This window comes from Coregonus lavaretus, assembly GCF_964263955.1.
Source record: "Coregonus lavaretus genome assembly, chromosome: 5".
Lineage (NCBI taxonomy): Eukaryota > Metazoa > Chordata > Actinopteri > Salmoniformes > Salmonidae > Coregonus > Coregonus lavaretus.
Genome location: NC_139992.1, coordinates 16929675 through 16950655, shown reverse-complemented (window position 1 = coordinate 16950655; position 20981 = coordinate 16929675). Strand labels below are relative to the sequence as shown.

At 43.4% G+C, this 20981-nt stretch overlaps 1 protein-coding gene across 1 annotated transcript in view; it reads right to left on the bottom strand.

Moving 5' to 3' along the window:
- The window catches only part of LOC311128816 (microtubule-associated protein 2-like), a gene marked incomplete at both ends in the record, with an annotated part of 42466 nt that continues 21485 nt past the window's right edge, over positions 1–20981 (bottom strand). Inside the window, 9 exons of the mRNA XM_084161046.1 lie at positions 1–225; positions 562–674; positions 1702–1783; positions 6338–6430; positions 9170–9262; positions 15214–15360; positions 15627–15802; positions 16448–16504; positions 17427–17592. Coding sequence (XP_084017172.1) covers positions 1–225; positions 562–674; positions 1702–1783; positions 6338–6430; positions 9170–9262; positions 15214–15360; positions 15627–15802; positions 16448–16504; positions 17427–17592 — 1152 coding nt within the window. The remainder of the gene's footprint in view (positions 226–561; positions 675–1701; positions 1784–6337; positions 6431–9169; positions 9263–15213; positions 15361–15626; positions 15803–16447; positions 16505–17426; positions 17593–20981) is intronic.

Here is a 20981-nt window from a genome sequence, read left to right as displayed (position 1 = left end):
TCACAAGCCCTGCTTGGCCAGGGCGGCGGTGACGTCTTCAGCTAGAGTGGCTAGCTGTGGAGACTCCAGCAAGTTGATGCTGCCAGAGGAGGACAGGTGGCTGTCGCGGTGGGGAGACACCGTCCCTGACATGCCCGTTTCCGGAGACTGGGTCACGATGATCTCCGCCCCGTGGTCCACCCGGGCCTTGGCCGTATCACGGAACAACAGCTTGTGGCTTTCGATCTACAGGGAGTTAGGGTGGGTGAGATAGGCGAGGGGTACACATACACATACACAGGTGGGGGATACACACACACACACGCACAATCACACACAGGTGGGTGATTCATACTGTACACACACAAACGTCATATGGATGGTTCGAGGGGTGCTAACCTTGGAGGAGTCTGTCTGAGACTGATGTCCGACTGATCAGGTGTGCATCCCAAAAGGCACCTTATTCCCTTTAACAAGCACTAATTTTGACCAGGGCACATGGGGCCCTTTAAAGGGAATATGCCGTCATTTGGGACGCAAGCAATCTTCGTTGTGATGAGTTTACAGTATGATGGGACTTACCATAATGTGGCCTCCACCAGGGGTGTGGTGTGCATTATCCAGGGAACCCACCTTGGGCTGGGCCTTGTCTTTAAAGTCCAGCTTCACACTCTCTATGCGCACGTTACCTCCCCCTAGTGGAGGGAGAGGGGGGTAGTGTGAGTGAGTGAGTGAGTGAATGAGAGAGAGAGAAAAGAAGAAGAAGAAGAAGAAGAAGAAGAAGAAGAAGAAGAAGAAGAAGAAGAAGAAGAGACTTCAAGACAGGAATGTATTAACCGGTAAGTGAAGTGCAATATCCTCTTGGATATCCTCCCATTCATTTGTTCCAATACATCATTATAATTTATTATCAATAATTAGTCAAACCGATTATAAGACTGACTAGGCAGACCCTTATTCCTTATCAGGAGCCCCATTAGCTGTTGCCATGACTACAGCTAGTCTTCCTGGGGTCCATATCCTGCAGATATATCTGTCGTTTAAAATGTAATGTAATAGTTGCTTTGGAAATGTATCATTACCTCTAGGATGCAGGGTGAGTGTCGCAGTGTGAATGTATTATTGGACAGAAGCTGATAATCAGTATGACCACGAGATGGCGGTGTAGGACTCTGACGCAGTAGTCATCACCACTATCTCAAAGCAGGGGGGATTTTTCCGCATCACACAGCACACATGAGATCCTCTCACTGTATGGAAGCATCCCAAATGGCTCCTTATTCCCTATAGTGCACACATTTTGACTAGAGCCCATACCCATAGGTCTCTGGTCAAAAGTAGTGCATTATTCAGGGAATAGGGTGGCATTTGGGACATATCCTATGATGCTCTCTCACTCGTTTCCTTTATCTACAGTAAGGTAAAGGTCTAATTCCTATACAAGCCCACCATGGTCCTAGTGTGTTGTGGATACACTGTAAGCTCCCATATCTCTCAATTGTCAGTGTGGGGTGACCCAGGTAGATTATGATTGAGATCAACTTTGAGCCTTTTTACACACAGCTAGTTTGAAACCGTTGTCGAAGAGACGTCTTGCCCTCGACTACACATATTTTTGTAGTGTAAAGAGACATATCTGCAGCTGGCATCAAATCAGACGCCGGAATCAGATTGCCAAGCCACCTCCGTACACACAGTCTACAGGAAGTTTGGGTAGGTTACCTGGCCGGTGGCGGATGTTGTCCAGCGATCCACACTTGGAGGTCACGTGACTCAGGTCAATCTTCTTGGTCTGAATCTGCACCTGTGGGTATGATCTGTTTTAGTTTGCCCAGTCTGGTCATTTCTACCCATTAACCCATTGTCCAACCAAGGAGGATCAAAAGGCTGAGAGTCAATAACTCAGAATCATGGTGTGTTGCTCTCCACAATCCTAGCAATATCTAATATCTACTGCTAATATCAAGTACAACATCTACTGTTATTATGCCTAACGAGAACCCTCAGGTTCAGTTATGAAGATCTGAAAAGACAATACAAGTGCACATTCAGAATATTAGCCAATAAAAACACCCATTCAGAATATTAGCCATAGAATATTGGCCAATAAAAACACACATTCAGAATATTAGCCATAGAATATTAGCCAATAAAAATGCACATTCAGAATATTAGCCATAGAATATTAGCCAATAGAAATACACATTCAGAATTAGCAAGAAAGAGAGAAAGACAGAAGGAATAAATTATGCAAACAACCAAAAGGCACAGCAACTACAGACTGAGTAAGTAAGTGAGTGAGTGAGTGATTGAGTGAGTGAGTGATTGAGTGAGTGAGTGAGTGAGTGGGAAGCAAGCACAACAGAAGCATATGCATTAGACAACTGACAGTGACAAATCAAGAAACATAGGAAAAATAAGAGATTTATCCGTCAAGATTATTTAATAGAACATGCCTACTGTGTGGTCTACCATCAATGTAAATGTTTTATAATCGTGTACAGTGCCTTCAGAAAGTATTCACACCCTTTGACTTTTTCCACATTTTGTTGTGTTACAAAGTGGAATTAAATTTGATTTAATTGTCATGTTTTTTGTCAACGATCTACACAAAACACTGTAATGTTTAACATTTGTAAAAACTAAAAACTAAAAAAGAATATATCTTGATTATATAAGTATTCAACCCCCTGAGTCAATACATGTTAGAATCACATTTGGCAGTGATTACAGATGTGAGTCTTTCTGGGTAAGTCTCTAAGAGCTTTGCACACCTGGATTGTACAATATTTGCACATTATTCTTCCAAAAATGATTCAAGCGCTGTCATGTTGCTTGTTGATCATTGCTAGACAGCCATTTTCAAGTCTTGCCATAGATTTTCAAGCTGATTTAAGTCAAAATTGTAACTAGGCCACTCAGGAACATTCAATGTTGTCTTGGTAAGCAACTCCAGAGTACAGTGCATTCGGAAAGTTTTAAGACACCTTGGCTTTTTCCACATTTTTTTATGTTACAGCCTTATTCTAAAATTGATTAAATAGTTATTTTTCCTCATCAATCTACACACAATACCCCATAATGACAAAGCAAAAACAGGTTTTTAGAATTGTTTGAAAAAAAAAAAAGATGTTAAATATCACATTTATATAAGTATTCAGACCCTTTACTCAGTACTTTGTTGAAGCACCTTTGGCAGGGATTAAAGCATCAAGTCTTCTTGGGTATGATGCTACAAGCTTGGCACACCTATATTTGGGGAGTTTCTCCTATTCTTCTCTGCTGATCTTCTCAAGCTCTGTCAGGTTGGATGGGGAGTGTCGCTGCACAGCTATTTTCAGGTCTCTCCAGAGATGTTCGACCAGGTTCCAGTCCGGGCTTTGGCTGGACTACTCAAGAACATTCAGAGACTTGTCCTGAAGCCACTCCTGCGTTGTCTTGGCTGTGTGCTTAGGGTCGTTGTCCTGTTGGAAGGTGTACCATCGCCCCAGTCTGAGGTCCAGAGCAACCTGGAGCAGGTTTTCATCAAGGATCTCTCTGTACTTCGCTCCGTTCGTCTTTCCCTCGATCCTGACTAGTCTCCCAGTCCCTGCCTCTGAAAAACATCCCAACAAATTGATGCTGCCACGACCATGCTTCACCGTAGGGATGGTGCCAGGTTTCCTCCAGACGTGACGCTGGGCATTCAGGCCAAAGAGTTCAATCTTGGTTTCATCAGACCAGATAAACTTGTTTCTCATTGTCTGAGAGTCCTTTAGGTGCCTTTTGGCAAACTCCAAGCGGGCTATGTGCCTTTTACTGAGGAGTGGTTTCCTCTGGCCACTCTACCATAAAGGCCTGATTGGTGGAGCGCTGAAGAGATGGTTGTCCTTCTGGAAGGTTCTGCCATCTCCACAGAGGAACTCTGGAGCTCTGTCAGAGTGACCATCGGGTTCTTGGTCACCTCCCTCACCAAGGCCTTTCTCCCCCAATTGCTCAGTTTGGCTGGGCGGCAAGCTCTAGGAAGAGTCTTGGTGGTTCCAAACTTCTTCCATTTAAGAATGATGGAGGTCACTGTGTTCTTGGGGACCTTCAATCCTGCAGAAATGTTTTGATAACCTTCCCCAGATCTGTGCCTCAACACAATCCTGTTTTGGAGCTCTACGGCTTTGTTTTTGCTCTGACATGCACTGTCAACTGTGGGACCTTACATAGACAGGTGTGTGCCTTTCCAAATCATGTCCAATCAGTTGAATTTACCACAGGGTGACTCCAGTCAAGTTGTAGAAACATCTCAAGGATGATCAATGTAAACAGGATGCACCTGAGCTCAATTTCGAGTCTCATAGCAAAGGGTCTGAATATTTATGTAAATAAGGTATTTCTGTTTTTAATTTGTAATACATGTACAAAAATGTCTAAAAACCTGTTCTCGCTTTGTCATTATGGGGTATTGTGTGTAGATTGACGAGGATAAAAAAAGTTAAAAATAAAAATAGTATAAGGCTGTAACGTAACAAAATGTAGAAAAAGTAAAGGGGTCTGAATACTTTCCGAATGCACTGTATATTTGGCCTTGTGTTTTAGGTTATTGTCCTGCTGAAAGGTGAATTTGTCTTCCAGTGTCTGGTGTAAAGCAGACTGAACCAGGTTTTCCTCTAAGATTTTGCCTGTGCTTAGCTCTATTCCGTGTCTTTTTATCCTAAAAAACTCCATAGTCCTTGCCGATGACGAGCATACCCATAAAATGATGCAACCACCACCATGCTTGAAAATATGAAGAGTGGTACTCAGTGATGTGCTGGACTTTCCCCAAACATAATGGTTTGTATTCAGGACTTAAAGTTAATTTCTTTGCCACATTCTTTGCAGTTTTACTTTAGTGCCTTATTGCAAACAAGATGCATGTTTTGGAATATTTTTATTCTGTACAGGCTTCTTTCTTTTCACTCTGTCAATTAGGTTAGTATTGTGGAGTGACTACAATGTTGTTGATCCATCCTCAGTTTTCTCCTTTCACAGTCATTAAACTCTGTAACTGTTTTCTTTGCGAGACATTGGAAAACCTTCCTGGTTTTGTCGTTGAATCTGTGTTTGAAATTCACTGCTCAACTGTGGGACCGTACAGATAATTGTATGTGTGGTGTACAGAGATGAGGTAGTCATTCAAAAATCATGTTAAACCCTATTATTGCACACAGAGTGAGTCCATGCAACTTATTATGTGACTTGTTAAGCACATGTTTACTCCTGAACATATTTAGGCTTGCCATAACAAAGGGGTTGAATACTTATTGACCCAAGACATTTCAGCTTCTCATTTTTAATTTGAGAAAAAATATATAAATATATAATTCCACTTTGACATTTTGGGGTATTGTGTGTAGGCCAGCAACACAACATTTCAATTTAATCAATTTTAAATGCAGGCTATAACACAACAAAATGGAAAAAGTAAAGGGGTGTGAATACTTTCTGAAGGAACTGTATATGCTTAGGTTTGTAACAGTATCTGATAGAAACTATACCCTCCCTAACCATGCAGAATGCTAGTGAACATGTTGAGAAAGATGGAGCTGTGGTTTGTGTCAGTGAAAAAAAGGTTGTGAATTGGGTGGCCTCTCCATAACTAATCTATCCATCTATCTTTTAATTTTCATAAGTGGGGTTTGAGAGAGAGGGAGGTGAGAGAGATAGTCAACGTTCAAGTTCAACCTTTTTCCCCTCCAAGAAACAGAAAGCACAGCCATAAAGGACTAAATTTGAGACGTTATACACAGTCTGGGACTGGGATAGGAACCATGCAGTCCCCAGTCCTGCGTCTCCCTGGAACTCTGACTGGCGAGTGGTGTGTGTGTGTGTGTGAGAGAGAGAGAGAGAGAGAGAGAGAGAGAGAGAGAGAGAGAGAGAGAGAGAGAGAGAGAGAGAGAGAGAGAGAGAGAGAGAGAGAGAGAGAGAGAGAGAGAGAGAGAGAGAGAGAGAGAGAGAGAGAGAGAGAGAGAGAGAGAGAGAGAGATAGAGGAGGTGTGAGTGTGCGAGAGAGAGAGAGAGAGAGAGTGAGAGAGAGAGAGAGAATGAGAGAGAGAGAGAGAGAGAATGAGAGAGAGAATGAGAGAGAGAGAATCAGAGAGAGAGAAAGAGAGAGAGAATGAGAGAGAGAGAATGAGAGAGAGAGAGAGAGAGAGAGAGAGAGAGAGAGAGAGAGAGAGAGAGAGAGAGAGAGAGAGAGAGAGAGAGAGAGAGTGAAAAGAAGGAAGAAGAGGAAGAGGAGGAGGTAGAATGTGTGTGAGAGAAAGGGGTACCATACCAAAACGAAGAGAGGAGTGTGTGTGTGAGAGATGAGGAGAGACGTCAAGTGTATTAGGGATAAGAGACTCACATTTCCCCCTCCTGCAGAGTACTGTCTTTTGTCCAGGGAGCCACACCTAGACTGAACATGGCTAAAGTCCAGTTTAACACTGGGAATAAGCACCTGTAGGAGTCGGAGATAGTTTATATAACGTTTATATCATGTTTATATCTATAGACGTGAAGGTGAGGGGCGGGAGAGGGATTGGGGTTGTGACACAGAGCTTCATCCAGATGACTCGACAAACAGCTTCCCTGACTTCTAACCTCTCAACACCTCAGGGCATAACATTAGTACCAGAGTTTGGTTTTGAATTCCATTTTAATTCAGTCAATTGTCGAAGAGGAAAATGTCAGTTTAATTCCGAATTGATTGAATTGAAATGGAATTAAACACACCACTGATCATCTCTGACATCAGACACTTCTTACTTCCCCATGGCTACCAAAATCATGGTCATTACATCTTTACCAAAATCATGGTCATTACATCTTTACAGGTAGAAAATATCAGCAAAGAGAGACCTTGGGAAGATCTCAATTGCATACTCCTCGAATCCTCTCTCCTCGTCTCCTTCTCAAAACCCATTGGATGAGAAAGCCACAGATTCCTTCTCTCTGACCTTCTCCTCCAATGGGTTTTGAGAAGGAGAAGAGGAGAGAGGACGTGAGGAGTATGCAATTGAGATGACACTTTGTGATTGCTTTCTTCATGTAACCACGGTGACCTTCGTGCCTTGGGTCTACAACTGAGCAGGCTAGTCGTGATCCTCAAGAGCTAGAATAAACATAGACATACAATGACTAGAACAGGGAAAGCCCCTCAGAGCACAGCAATTGACTTGAATGGGGATGGATCTAGTGAATCTAATGTAACATCCCCTGAAATGCTGTATGTACTGCATGCCTGTCAACAGGGACACAGGGTGCTGAATCTGCCAGAACTATTCAGGCAGTCTTTTCTAGAGCCCTAGAGGTCCTGGTCAAAAGTAGTGTACTATTTAGGGGAATATGGTGCCATTTGGGATGCATCCATAGACTGTGAATATGGGATGTAAACTAGAATGGCTAAGGGACAGGATTTATTTCTAAAACAGTCACAGTTATTGGGCCAGGGTCTGCTGTAGCTGTAAAGAGACAAAGTAAGTTTGATTGAGACACAAACATAAAATAGCAGGATTGGTCGCGCTGCAAAGTATAAAACATCTTAACACATTTATAACATTATAACGCTAGACATGCAGAGAGTGGGGAAGAAAATTGAGAAGAAAGTCATAAGCCAGCAGATAGTAGAGAGAGGAAGATAAACTGTGATCAGTGGATTGAAGTGGTTTTAAGTGGTGAGAAAGAAAGAAAGAAAGAAAGAAAGAAAGAAAGAAAGAAAGAAAGAAAGAAAGAAAGAAAGAAAGAAAGAAAGAAAGAAAGAAAGAAAGAAAGAAAGAAAGAAAGAAAGAAAGAAAGAAAGAAAGAAAGAAAGAAAGAAAGAACAGAGGAAGAAGAGAGAGATAGGCAAATAGGTCATCTGGTTAGAGGTCACTGCTGGAGCTTCACAGAAAAACAACAAGTAGAAAACATTCTTCTTCCCACTGCATTTCTCTCACAACAACACAAACATTTTGATAAATCCCCTCATGTTGTACTTCTCTATACACCATGTACAGTATGCTTATTACACACATACACATATATGCATATTCTCTATAGGCCTACGCCACTTTAAGGCCAATACTGTGAAGAATAGTTATTTTAATGCTTCTCTCTATAGAAAAGGTTTAAATCTTCCATATTGTGTTCCATGTCATAACAGGTACAGAGAGGTACAAATGATTGTTTGAGTATGTTAACTCTGCATGGAAGATACATACAGTAGATGCACATGTGTTGTTGATAAACTTCATCAACACCATCATTGTTTTGTTGCATGTGAATATATATACTTCCATCATTAGAGTGGGTATATATTACAACTGAATGACGAACAAGAAGAGGAGACTTCAGTTTTGATCATCAGGCTGTTCAGATAAGATACTGAACCATACAGGAAGCAAAGTGCTCAGGAAAGGGAGTCTGTGATTTAAGTGTTTTTGGTTTTGTGCACATATCAATGGAACTGTACTCCCATTACAGTAGCTAGCTAGATGTGGTGCTGGGTTCCGAGATTAATGGAACTGAGTCTAAAGTTTGCTTTTCAAGGGAGAGACAAGGATATATCTTCACTTATAGGCTAATCAGAGAGTTCTGTAAACATACCAAGGTGGGAGTTGGTACAACTCAGAGCTAGCTGCATTGTAGTGGACAGAGGAGGGCCAGATTGTGCATGTCGGCAGACAAGCTGACCTAGGACTGGAAGCTGGGGTTGGACAGAAGGATAGGAGCAGGGGTGGAATTATACAATGGCTTGATTTTTAAATGTTCTTGATATTTCAATTCTTATGGGGAGGACCCTGATTTATTACGGGGGTGCCAGTCCCCTCCTCACCCCCCTGTAATTTGAACCCTGGCTGAGGGTAGGGGTGGCCCCTGTACGGGCATGTGCCAGAGGGGGAGACAGTCCACTCATCTCCCAATAGAGGAGAAAATGAGGCCTAGTACACACTCAGGCCGTACAACTGACAAATTTTCTGATGAGTTTGTCCGCAAAACAAAGTTTGCACAACAGTTGGTGGTAGGGTTGTAAAATTCTGGTAACTTCCCCCAGATTCCAGGGAAAACCAGGGAATTTTGGGAAAGTTACCAGATTTTTTAAACCCTGCCTAGTGGTGTCTCCATAAGTACATCAATTGTTCAACATGAGTGTGTAGCCTACTAGGCCAGAGAGAGGAGAAGGGAGAGAGGGAACAGAACGGTAGGTAGAGGTACATACATGGCCTCCACGAGGAGAATGCTTCATGTTATCCTTGGATCCGCATTTTGACTGTACGTGACTGAAGTCCAGCTTCTTGTTTAAAATCTGAATCTAGAGGAAATACAGAGATATAATGTGGCTATTTAAATGAGGATGAGGATGGATGCTTAGCTTATATGTTATGGAAGGGACGTATAGGCACAGCATTAAGAGGACAGACAGATAGCTCTGTATGAAGGCAGGACAATTGTTGATGATGATCAGAGGAGCACTGGATGGAGATTCACTAGAAGGCTACATGTCTTTATAGGGATGATACAGTACGTCAGTAGATACAGCACACAGCAGGTAGGTGGAGTTCAAGACCCTTTCTACCATTACATAAAGGGGTGGTAGAATAGGGCATCGGACAGTGACCTTTGATAAATCAGCAACCAGAGTACTGTGAAATTACCTCTGGGTCAAAGGGGGACTTCACTTCCTGGCAGGATTTGACATGTCCCACTGGGCACAGACGTCAATTCAACGTCTATTCCACGTTGGTTTAACGTAATTCAATTGAAATGACGTAGAAACAACGTTGATTCAACCAGTGTGTGCCCTGTGGGTTGTTTGTGTTTGTCTCTTGTGTTTGACAGTGTGTGTGTGAGGGAATAAGAGGGAACTTGGTAGATGAAGGTACTGTATACCAGTGGGTCTTTGGCTGGCATGGGGGCCCACGTCACACTGTGTGCAGCAGACAGATATAAGGAGAGAGAGACCAGGCGCAGGAGCAATCTCCAGATCCACGACGGGCTGCGTTTGGGCTCTGTTGTGTTGGCCGTTTGGCCCCTGCCTCTGTGTTGCTGATAGAAAAGCAGACACATTATTGTTCTAGCTAGATTGGGAGTCACTGTACTGTAGATGGGATACTGTATAGGTTTTGTTACTGCTACTGGGCTGGTTGGAAGTACTGTATAGGTTCTGCTATGCTTCAGGGATGGGATACTGTAGGTCTGACTTGTCTGTGTCCCAAATGGCAACCTATTTCCTATATAAGCTCTGGTCAAAAGTAGTGCACTATGTAGGGTATAGGGTACCACTTGGGATGCACACTTGGTCTGCTACTGGGCTGGTTGGAAGTACTGTATAGGTTCTGCTATGCTACAGGACTGGGATACTGTAGGTCTGCTACTGCTACTGGGCTGGTTGGAAGTACTGTATAGGGCTGTGTATATGTATCAGGATCTACTGAAGGCCCTATAGCATCCTGTAAGAGTCAATCCCAAATGGCGCCCTATACCCTCTATAGTACACAACTTTTAACCAGTCTCCATAGGGCTCTGATCAAAAGTAGTGCACTATATAGGGAATAGGGTTCCATTTGGGACGCATCCCTAGACAGCAGCACTGAGTAAAGTCTATGTGGTCGTTAGAACCAAAGGTATCTGAAAGGTGTCTTTCAGTTGAATATTGAAGAAATAGCTTTATATACAGTATATCTTTCCCTAGAACAGACTGTATAAAGATGGAAGGCTGCAGGATCCACAACCCTGAGATGAACAGACATGATATGAGAAATTCAGAAGAGCAACAATGGCCACTCAAAAACAACAGACTCCCAGACACAAGGTGACACACTTGAGATGGAGGACACACCAGCAGACAGGAGAAAGCAAATAGCCGGTATTGGTGTTTAAAGGGTTTCAAGGCCCCTTTCAAGTGCTGAAGGTAGCCCAGCTTGTAATAACAACAATATGTTCCGCTTGCAACACTGTAACAACATGAGGTGGTATCAGGTGAATTAAAAGAAAAAACAGTAGCCAACACCAGTGCAGGCAACAAAAGAAGGAAATTAAAACAAAAGGGTTTAGTTTACCCTTATCCATCCTAGCCAGAAATTCCTCTTAACTCAAATATTTTTAGACAGTGAAGAAGAAATAGCCTACCACAATTCATAACATTAAGAATAGTAAATGACACCAAGAGCAGAAAATCTCAACTTCTCCCTCTATTCCAGTAACTGTCTGGTCGTCTTCTAAATGATTAATTAGCTTCTCCAACAATTTAACCACTTACCAACACAAATAGAGCAGTTTCTAAGTAGCTGTCTAGGGTTCTACTACTGAGACTGCTAAAAGATGAATCATACCTTACAACTGCTTCGGATCCATCCAGTCCAAAAAGTGGAGAAACAAACACCATCGCCTCAAAGGGGTGATTCATATTTAACACAGTCTGTAAGAATCTGTTAGAATCAGGCACTGCCTACTTTATAGAGCACTACTTTTTACCAGGGCCCATAGGCTCTGGTCAAAAGTAGTACACTATTTAGGGAATAGGGTGACATTTGGGATGCAAACATTGAGAGGTTGGGAGAATGGCAGCCTGGCAGCTGTGGCAACTCCATGCCCAGACAGTCAACCCTGGTTACGGGTTAATGTTGTCACTTCCTGTCACTGAGTACGGGGTTATGTTGTCACTTTCTGTTGGAACCCTTCAGAGACACTTTCAGCCAGCCAGTCACCCAGGGGTTTAGTCCAGCTTGCCACGGTAATTATATAATCATGTAACTGACGATTATGGATGAAGACAGCCATGAAAACAAAATAACAGTCATAACTGTAAAAAATAAATACAATTTAAAATAATATTTGTATCAACTTCATAGTCAAGTCGACAAACTTTACCCAAAAGCAGCAAAGTAAAAGTAAGCTTGGTTTACATCTAACAGCCGATATATACAAAATGTAGAAAAAGTCAAGGGGTCTGAATACTGTCCAAAGACAGTATTCAGACCCCTTGAGTTTTTCTACATTTTGTTACATTACAGCGTTATTCTAAAATTGATTCAATTGTTTTTTTCCCTCATCAATCTATACACAATACCCAATAATGACAAAGCAAAACAGGTGTTTAGAACACCATCCAACCTGATCGAGCTTGAGAGGATCTGCAGAGAAGAATGGGAGAAATTCCCCAAATACAGGTGTGCCAAGCTTGTAGCGTCATACCCAAGACGACTCGAGGCTGTAATCGCTGCCAAATGTGCTTCAACAAAGGACTGAGTAAAGGGTCTGAATACTTATGCAAATGTGATATTTCCATTTTTATATATATATATATACAGATCCTCTCAAGCTCGGTCAGGTTGGATGGTGAGTGTCGCTGCATAGCTATTTTCAGGTCTCTCCAGATATGTTTGATCGGGTTCAAGTCCGGACTCTGGCTGGGCCACTCAAGGACATTCAGAGACTTGTCCCGAAGCCACACCTGCGTTGTCTTGGCTGTGTGCTTAGGGTCGTTGTCCTGTTGGAAGGTGTACCGTCGCCCCAGTCTGAGGTCCTGAGCACTCTGGAGCAGGTTTTCATCAAGGATCTCTCTGTACTTTGCTCCGTTCATCTTTCCCTCGATCCTGACTATTCTCCCAGTCCCTGCCGCTGAAAAACATCCCAACAAATTGATGCTGCCACCACCATGCTTCACCGTTGGTGCCAGGTTTCCTCCAGACGTGACACTGGGCATTCAGTTCAAACTTGGTTTCATCAGACCAGAGAATCTTGTTTCTCATTGTCTGAGAGTCCTTCAGGTGCATTTTGACAAACTCCAAGCGGGCTATGTGCCTTTTACTGAGGAGTGGTTTCCTCTGGCCACTCTACCATGAATGCCTGATTGGTGGTGTTGCGGAGATGGTTGTCCTTCTGGATGGTTCTCCCATCTCCACGGAGGAACTCTGGAGCTCTGTCAGAGTGACCATCGGGTTCTTGGTCACCTCCCTGACCAAGGCCCTTCTCCCCGATTGCTCAGTTTGGCCGGGCAGCCAGCTCTAGGAAGAGTCTTGGTGGTTCCAAACTTCTTCCATTTAAGAATGATGGAGGCCACTGTGTTCTTGGGGACCTTCTATATTGCAGCAATTTTTTGGTACCCTTCCCCTGATCTGTGTCTCGGAGCTCTATGGACAATTCCTTCGACCTTGTTTTTGCTCTGACATGCACGGTCAACTGTGGGACCTTATATAGACAGGTGTGGGCCTTTCCAACTCATGTCCAATCAATTGAATTTACCACAGGTGGATTCCAATCAAGTTGTAGAAACATCTCAAGGATGATCAATGGAAACAGGATGCACCTGAGCTCAATTTCAAGTCTCATAGGAAAGGGTCTGAAACGTATGTAAATAAGGATTTCTGTTTTTTATTTTTTATTGTTATTGTTTTCGCTTTGTCATTATGGGGTATTTTGTGAAGATTGATGAAGAAAAAAAACATTCATCCATTTTAGAATAAGGTTGTAACGTAACAAAATGTGGAAAAAGTAAAGGGGTCTGAAAACTTTCCGAATGCACTGTAAGGAGAGAAGAGGCAAACTATCCAGTTTTAGCATTTTTTTTTTTTTTTTTGCATTACAACCTGTAATTTAAATTGATTTTTATTTGGATTTCATGTGATGGACATACACAAAATAGTCCAAATTGGTGAAGTGAAATGAAAAAAATAACTTGTTTCCAAAAATTCAAAAAAATAAATAACGGAAAAGTTAATCAGAGAGGAACAAAGAGACCAAAGATAACCCTGAAGGAGCTGCAAAGCTCCACAGCAGAGATTGGAGTATCTGTCCATAGGACCACTTTAAGCCGTACACTCCACAGAGCTGGTCTTTACGGAAGAGTGGCCAGAAAAAAGCCATTGCTTAAAGAAAAAAAATAAGCTAACACGTTTGGTGTTCGCCAAAAGGCATGTGGGAGACTACCCAAACATATGGAAGAAGGTACTCTGGTCAGATAAGACTAAAGTTCAGCTTTTTGGCCATCAAGGAAAACGCTATGTCTGGCGCAAACCCAACACCTCTCATCACCTGAGAACACCATCCCCACAGTGAAGAATGGTGGTGGCAGCATCATGCTGTGGGGATGTTTTCATCGGCAGGGACTGGGAAACTGGTCAGAATTGAAGGAATGATGGATGGCGCTAAATACAGGAAAATTCTTGAGGGAAACCTGTTTCAGTGTTCCAGAGATTTGAGACTGGGACGGAGGTTCACCTTCCAGCAGGACAATGACCCTAAGCATACTGCTAAAGCAACACTCAAGTGGTTTAAGGGGAAACATTTAAATGTCTTGGGATGGCCTAGTCAAAGCCCAGACCTCAATCCAGTTGAGAATCTGTGGTATGACTTAAAGATTGCTGTACACCAGCGGAACCCATCCAACTTGAAGGAGCTGGAGCAGTTTTGCCTTGAAGAATGGGCAAAAAAAGAGACTTGCAGCTGTAATTGCTGCAAAAGGTGGCTCTACAAAGTATTGACTTTGGGGGGGTGAATAGTTATGCACGCTCAAGTTTTCAGTTTTTTTGTCTTATTTCTTGTTTGTTTCACGCAAAAACATATTTTGCATCTTCAAAGTGGTAGGCATGTTGTGTAAATCAAATGATACAAACCCCGCAAAATCCATTTTAATTCCAGGTTGTAAGGCAACAAAATAGGAAAAATGCCAAGGGGGGTGAATACTTTCGCAAGCCACTGTACATTGCTGGAAGCAAACCATCTGTCTAGAGACACTACCTTGTTTCAGCATGGTGTTGTAGTAAATTATCATTTGGTTGCCTAGGCAATGCATCCCATCTGGGAGGCCAGACAGGTAGAGGAGTTCCAGAATATTATTTAGCATCGATGGTGAACTACAGAGGGACCTGACAGAGAAAACGTCCCCAAGCACTCATCCTTTTTATGTCTCACCCATTTGAAAAGCTCAGCTGCTACACCAAAATGAGACATCTTTCTCATTGCCCTCCTTTTAAAACCATGACCCAGCAAACAGAGACCAGACAGACAGACTGAGGGAGGACAGAGCTACAGTAACAAGGGAGCGACAGGCTAAGAACACGAAGAGGGACATGAAAGACAGAGAGAGGGACAGAGGAGGGAGGAACAGGGTCTGAAAGGCTGGGTAGAAGCCCTGGAAAAATAACTAGCAGATACAGCATCAGTCAAATACAATACAAGACTGAGGTAGAAAGGGAGGATAAATAAGGAGAAGGACAAAAGAGAGGGAGGGTGGGTACATTAGGTAACCAAAGGGGCACTAACCTGTCCCCCCTTGGGCTGGTACTTGATGTTATCTGTGGAGCCGATCTTGGACTTGATGTTCTTGAGGTCGGGCAGGGGCTGGTTAAGGATGCGGAGCTGTTTGGGGGTGGTGGCAGGTGACTTGGGAGGGGTGCGGAGCAGAGCCACCTTGAATTAATTAATTAATTAATTAATTGGGACCTAAATTGCCAACGATAAATTGCTTTCATGATATACTGTGGTCTCATTTGGAAAAGAGATGTCTCAATATGATCTCCTGAATAAATCAAGTCTAAATAAATCAAATCAAATACAATTCAATTTAAAACACTTATTGAGTACTTGCCTCAAACGAGCACAGTACAACACCATTGCTTCCTTTCCAGCTCTATTGAACCGGTTACCTAGGGTGCCATTTCGGAGGCAGACCATACCTTCTTCTCCTGCAGCAGGCTTCGAGAACGTGGTGTGCCGGGGGTGCGAGGGGTCCCGGGTGTGCGACAGGAGTAGCTGTAGCTGGGAGGGGTACCAGGGGAGATGGCTGTGGACCCTGGCGTGCGGGGTGTGGTGGGGCCACTGCACAGCGAACGGGAACGCATCGACTGTGTGCCTGGGTGTGGGGAGGTCATATAAAGGTCACAGAGGTCATATAGAGAGGTTACTCAAAGGTCAATTAGGTTGGGCATCTCTCAGCATTACTCTATCCTGGTGCAGTTTTGTGTTGTCTATGATCCATACGAGTTGGAAAGACAGCACAAACAGATCTGGGACCAGGCTAACATTACTGCACCAAACTATAGAAGTTGGTCAGATGAAGAGTGGATCAAAACAAACACAAATTAGATGAAACAATGTAGTTAATAGAATAAAAGAGGTTAATGAAACACAAACTATAGGCTTACTACCACTGAGCACAGACGTCAATTCAATGTCTATTCCACTTTAGTTCAACGTAACTTCATTGAAATGACGTGGAAACAATGTTGATTCAATCAGTGTGTGCCCAGTGGGTAACTGCCAAGGATGAGACATTCCAACAAGTAATCTCTTACTAAGAATGGGATATTGAACACACATAGAGATGAACTGGACGAGACTGGGTGAGACCATGTGAGACAAGATGAGACTAGGTGAGACACTGCAGGACTAGGTGAGACACTGCAGGACTAGGTGAAACCAGTTGAGATGAAGAGGGACCAAGTTAGACATGGATGAAACTGGATGGGACTGGATGAGATTGAGAGTTCCTCTCTACCTGTCCAACTAGGGGCGCGTCCTGTCCTATGCTCCGCCCTGACCTCTGTACTGAATGCTAGAGGAGAGGATGAGCGGTAGAGGATTAAACAGAGAGAGAGGGCGAGAGAGAGATAGGGCGAGAGAGATAGGGCGAGAGAAAGATAGGGCGAGAGAGAGATAGGGCAAGAGACAGATAGGGCGAGAGAGAGATAGGGAGAGAGAAATAGGGAGAGAGAAATAGGGCGAGAGAGAGATAGGGCGAGAGAAAGAGAGAGATAGGGTGAGAGAGAGATAGGGTGAGAGAAAGAGAGAGATAGGGTGAGAGAAAGAGAGAGATAGGGCGAGAGAGAGATAGGGTGAGAGAAAGAGAGAGATAGGGCGAGAGAGAGATAGGGCGAGAGAGAGAGATAGGGCGAGAGAGAGAGGGCGAGAGAAAGAGAGAGATAGGGCGAGAGAGATAGGGCGAGAGAGATAGGGCGAGAGAAAGATGGGGTGAGAGAAAGAGAGAGATAGAGCAAGAGAGAGATATGGTGAGAAATAGATAGGGCGAGAGAGAGATAGGGCGAGAGAGAGATAGGGCGAGAGAGAGATAGGGCGAGAGAAAGAGAGAGATAGGGCGAGAGAAAGAGAGAGATAGGGCGAGAGAAAGATGGGGCGAGAGAAATAGAGAGATAGGGCGAGAGAGAGATAGGGCGAGAGAAAGAGAGATAGGGCGAGAGAGAGATAGGGTGAGAGAAAGAGAGAGATAGGGCGAGAGAGAGATAGGGCGAGAGAGAGATAGGGCGAGAGAAAAATCAAGAGAGAAAAAAAAGAGCGAGAGCCAGATCAAAACAGAAAGAGAGAGACCAGTGTATCAGGGTGAGGGGATGGTGGAGGAGGGGCCTCCTGTAGCTCAGTTGGTAGAGCATGGCGCTTGCAACGCCAGGGTTGTGGGTTCAATTCCCACGGGGGGCCAGTATGAAAAATGTATGCACTCACTAAAAAAATAAGTGACTTACACGTGGGTCTACGGGGTGCGGTAGAGCCGGAGCTGGTGATAGAGGTGGAGCTCTCCTCCTGGTCGTGTGTGTGGTGGTGGGTACGCCGGCTCAGGATAGAGGCAGGCCGCGGGACCGAGGCAGGCCGGGGCAGGGACGACCTCCTTGGGCTCTGCGAACCGCCATCCTGTCAGACACACACAGATTTAGCTTAGTACAGTAGTTACAGAAGTTAGCACAGTGCCTAGCTTTATATATTCTTCTTTATACCCTGACTTCAGAAAGTATTCATACACCTTGACTAATTCCACATTTGTTGTGTTACAGCCTGAAATCAAAAAGGATTAAACCAATATTTTTCTCACCCATCTACACACAATACCCCAAAATGACAAAGTGAAAACATGTTTTTAGATACTTTTGCAAATGTATTGAAAATTAAATACAGAGATATCTAATTTACATAAGTATTAATACCCCTGAGTCAATACTTTGTAGAAGCACCTTTGGTGGCGATTACAGCTTTGAGTCGTCTTGGGTATGTCTGTATCAGCTTTGTACATTGAGGGAAAAAAGTATTTGATCCCCTGCTGATTTTGTACGTTTGCCCATTGACAAAGACATGATCAGTCTATAATTTTAATGGTAGGTTTATTTGAACAGTGAGAGACAGAATAACAACAACAAAATCCAGAAAAACGCATGTCAAAAATGTTATAAATTGATTTGCATTTTAATGAGGGAAATAAGTATTTGAATCCTCTGCAAAACGTGACTTAGTAGTTGGTGGCAATACCCTTGTTGGCAATCACAGACGTCTCTTGTTGTGGGCCACCAGGTTTGCACACATCTCAGGAGGGATTTTGTCCCACTCCTCTTTGCAGATCTTCTCCAAGTCATTAAGGTTTCGAGCCTGACGTTTGGCAACTCGAACCTTCAGCTCCCTCCACAGATTTTCTATGGGATTATGGTCTGGAGACTGGCTAGACCACTTCAGGACCTTAATGTGCTTCTTCTTGAGCCACTCCTTTGTTGCCTTGGCAGTGTGTTTTGGGTCATTGTCATGCTGGAATACCCATCCACGACCCATTTTCAATGACCTGGCTGAGGGAAGGAGATTCTCACCCAACATTTGATGGTACATGGCCCCGTCCATCGTTCCTTTGATGCGGTGAAGTTGTCCTGTCCCCTTAGCAGAAAAACACCCCCAAAGCATAATGTTTCCACCTCCATGTTTGACGGTGGGGATGGTGTTCTTGGGGTCATAGGCAGCATTCCTCCTCCTCCAAACACGGCGAGTTGAGTTGATGCCAAAGAGCTCCATTTTGGTCTCATCTGACCACAACACTTTCACCCAGTTTTCCTCTGAATCATTCAGATGATCATTGGCAAACTTCAGACGGGCATGTATATGTGCTTTCTTGAGCAGGGGGACCTTGCGGGCACTGCAGGATTTCAGTCCTTCACGGCGTAGTGTGTTACCAATTGTTGTCTTGGTGACTATGGTCCCAGCTGCCTTGAGATCATTGACAAGATCCTCCCGTGTAGTTCTGGGCTGATTCCTCACCGTTCTCATGATCATTGCAACTCCACGAGTTGAGATCTTACATGGAGCCCCAGGCCGAGGGAGATTGACAGTTATTTTGTGTTTCTTCCATTTGCGAATAATCGCACCAACTGTTGTCACCTTCTCACCAAGCTGCTTGGCGATGGTCTTGTAGCCCATTCCAGCCTTGTGTAGGTCTACAATCTTGTCCCTGACATCCTTGGAGAGCTCTTTGGTCTTGGCCATGGTGGAGAGTTTGGAATCTGATTGATTGATTGTTTCTGTGGACAGGTGTCTGTTTAAGAGTGTGCTCCTAATCTCAGCTCGTTACCTGTATAAAAGACACCTGGGAGCCAGAAATATTTGTGATTGAGAGGGGGTCAAATACAGTAAGGGAAAAAAGTATTTGATGCCCTGCTGATTTCATGATCATTAAATCATTAATTTCTGATCATTAAAATGCAAATCATTTATAAAATTTTTGACATGCGTTTTTCTGGATTTTTTTGTTGTTATTCTGTCTCTCACTGTTCAAATAAACCTACCATTAAAATTATAGACTGATCATTTCTTTATCAGTGGGCAAACGTCCAAAATCAGCAGGGGATCAAATACTTTTTTCCCTCACTGTACATCTGGATTTGGGGATTCTTTCCCATTCTTCCTTGCAGATTTTCTCAAGCTCTGTTAAATTAGATGGGGAGTGGCGGTGAACAGCAATCTTCAAGTCTTTCCAAATATTTTCAATGGGATTCAAGTCTGGGCTTTGGCGGGGCCACTCAAGGATTTTCACATTTTTGTTCTGAAGCCATTCCAGCATTACTTTGGCTGTATGTTTGGGGTCATTGTCCTGTTGGAACGTAAATCTTCGCCCATAGGGATGGTGTTAGACGATGATGAGCTATGCCTGGTTTTCCCCAGACATAGCACTTTGCATTCAGGCCAAAGAGTTCCATTCCAGTCTCATCAGACCACATAATATTTTGCCTTATACTCTCAGAGTCTTTCACGTGCCTTTTTGCAAACTCCAGGCATGCCTTTTTCTCAGGAGTGGCTTCCGTCTGGCCACTCTCCCATAAAGTGCTGTAGAGACTGTTGTGCTTCTGGCAGGTTCTACCATCTCAGCCAAGGAACTCGGTAGTTCTGTCAGAGTGGTCATTGGGTTCTTGGTCACCTCCCTGACCAAGGTCCTTCTTGCCCGGTTGCTCAGTTTGGTCAGACGGCCAGCTCGAGTCTGGGTAGTTCCATATGTTTTCAATTACACAATGATGGAGAGCACTGTGCTCTTGGAAACTTTGAACACTGTATAACAGTGGTCACCAACCTTTTCTGAGTCAAAATCACTTTGAGTCAAAATGCAAGCCAAGATCTACCGCTCAGATTTTTTTTAAACATCACTTAAAAAACGTAAGCCTATGCAACATTAACCAAAAACTGTTCTGTCGCAATGAGGTTTGTGCAGTAGGCTATAGGCCCAATACATTATCACTGCATATTGGCTATGCTTGAATTACCCTGCCAATGTTGTTCTTCTCAGACTTTTTTGAAATTATTTAAAATTGAAGGTATATGATCACACTGGCAATAGATCATTTGTTGTATTACTTGTGAGGCACAGCTGAGTGAGCTTAATAATTTGCAATTTTTTTACTGGACTGATGGCCTGCATCTGATGGTCAGTCTGAGGGGAGGGAGGGAGCAGCGGTGAGGCTGACTTACCGTCCCTCCGTTGAGAAAAGGGGACAGTCTTCCAGCTGATGGCGAAACGCAAGTTGCACTGCATTATTTCTGCCTCATGCACCAATTCATTTTGTTACTCTTATGACCAGAGAAAGTGAAATATTCCTCAATATTAAAAAAAGACACAAGCTGCTAATAATAATAACGCAAGCTTATCGGAACACTTTGCTATGTTCATTCATTGCAGCTAGTTGTAGCGTGAGTGGAAATAGGGATAACGCATATTTTATGGCTTATAAAAGTGTTGACACTGAATAACAATTTAAACATGAACTTACTCATAAAAACAG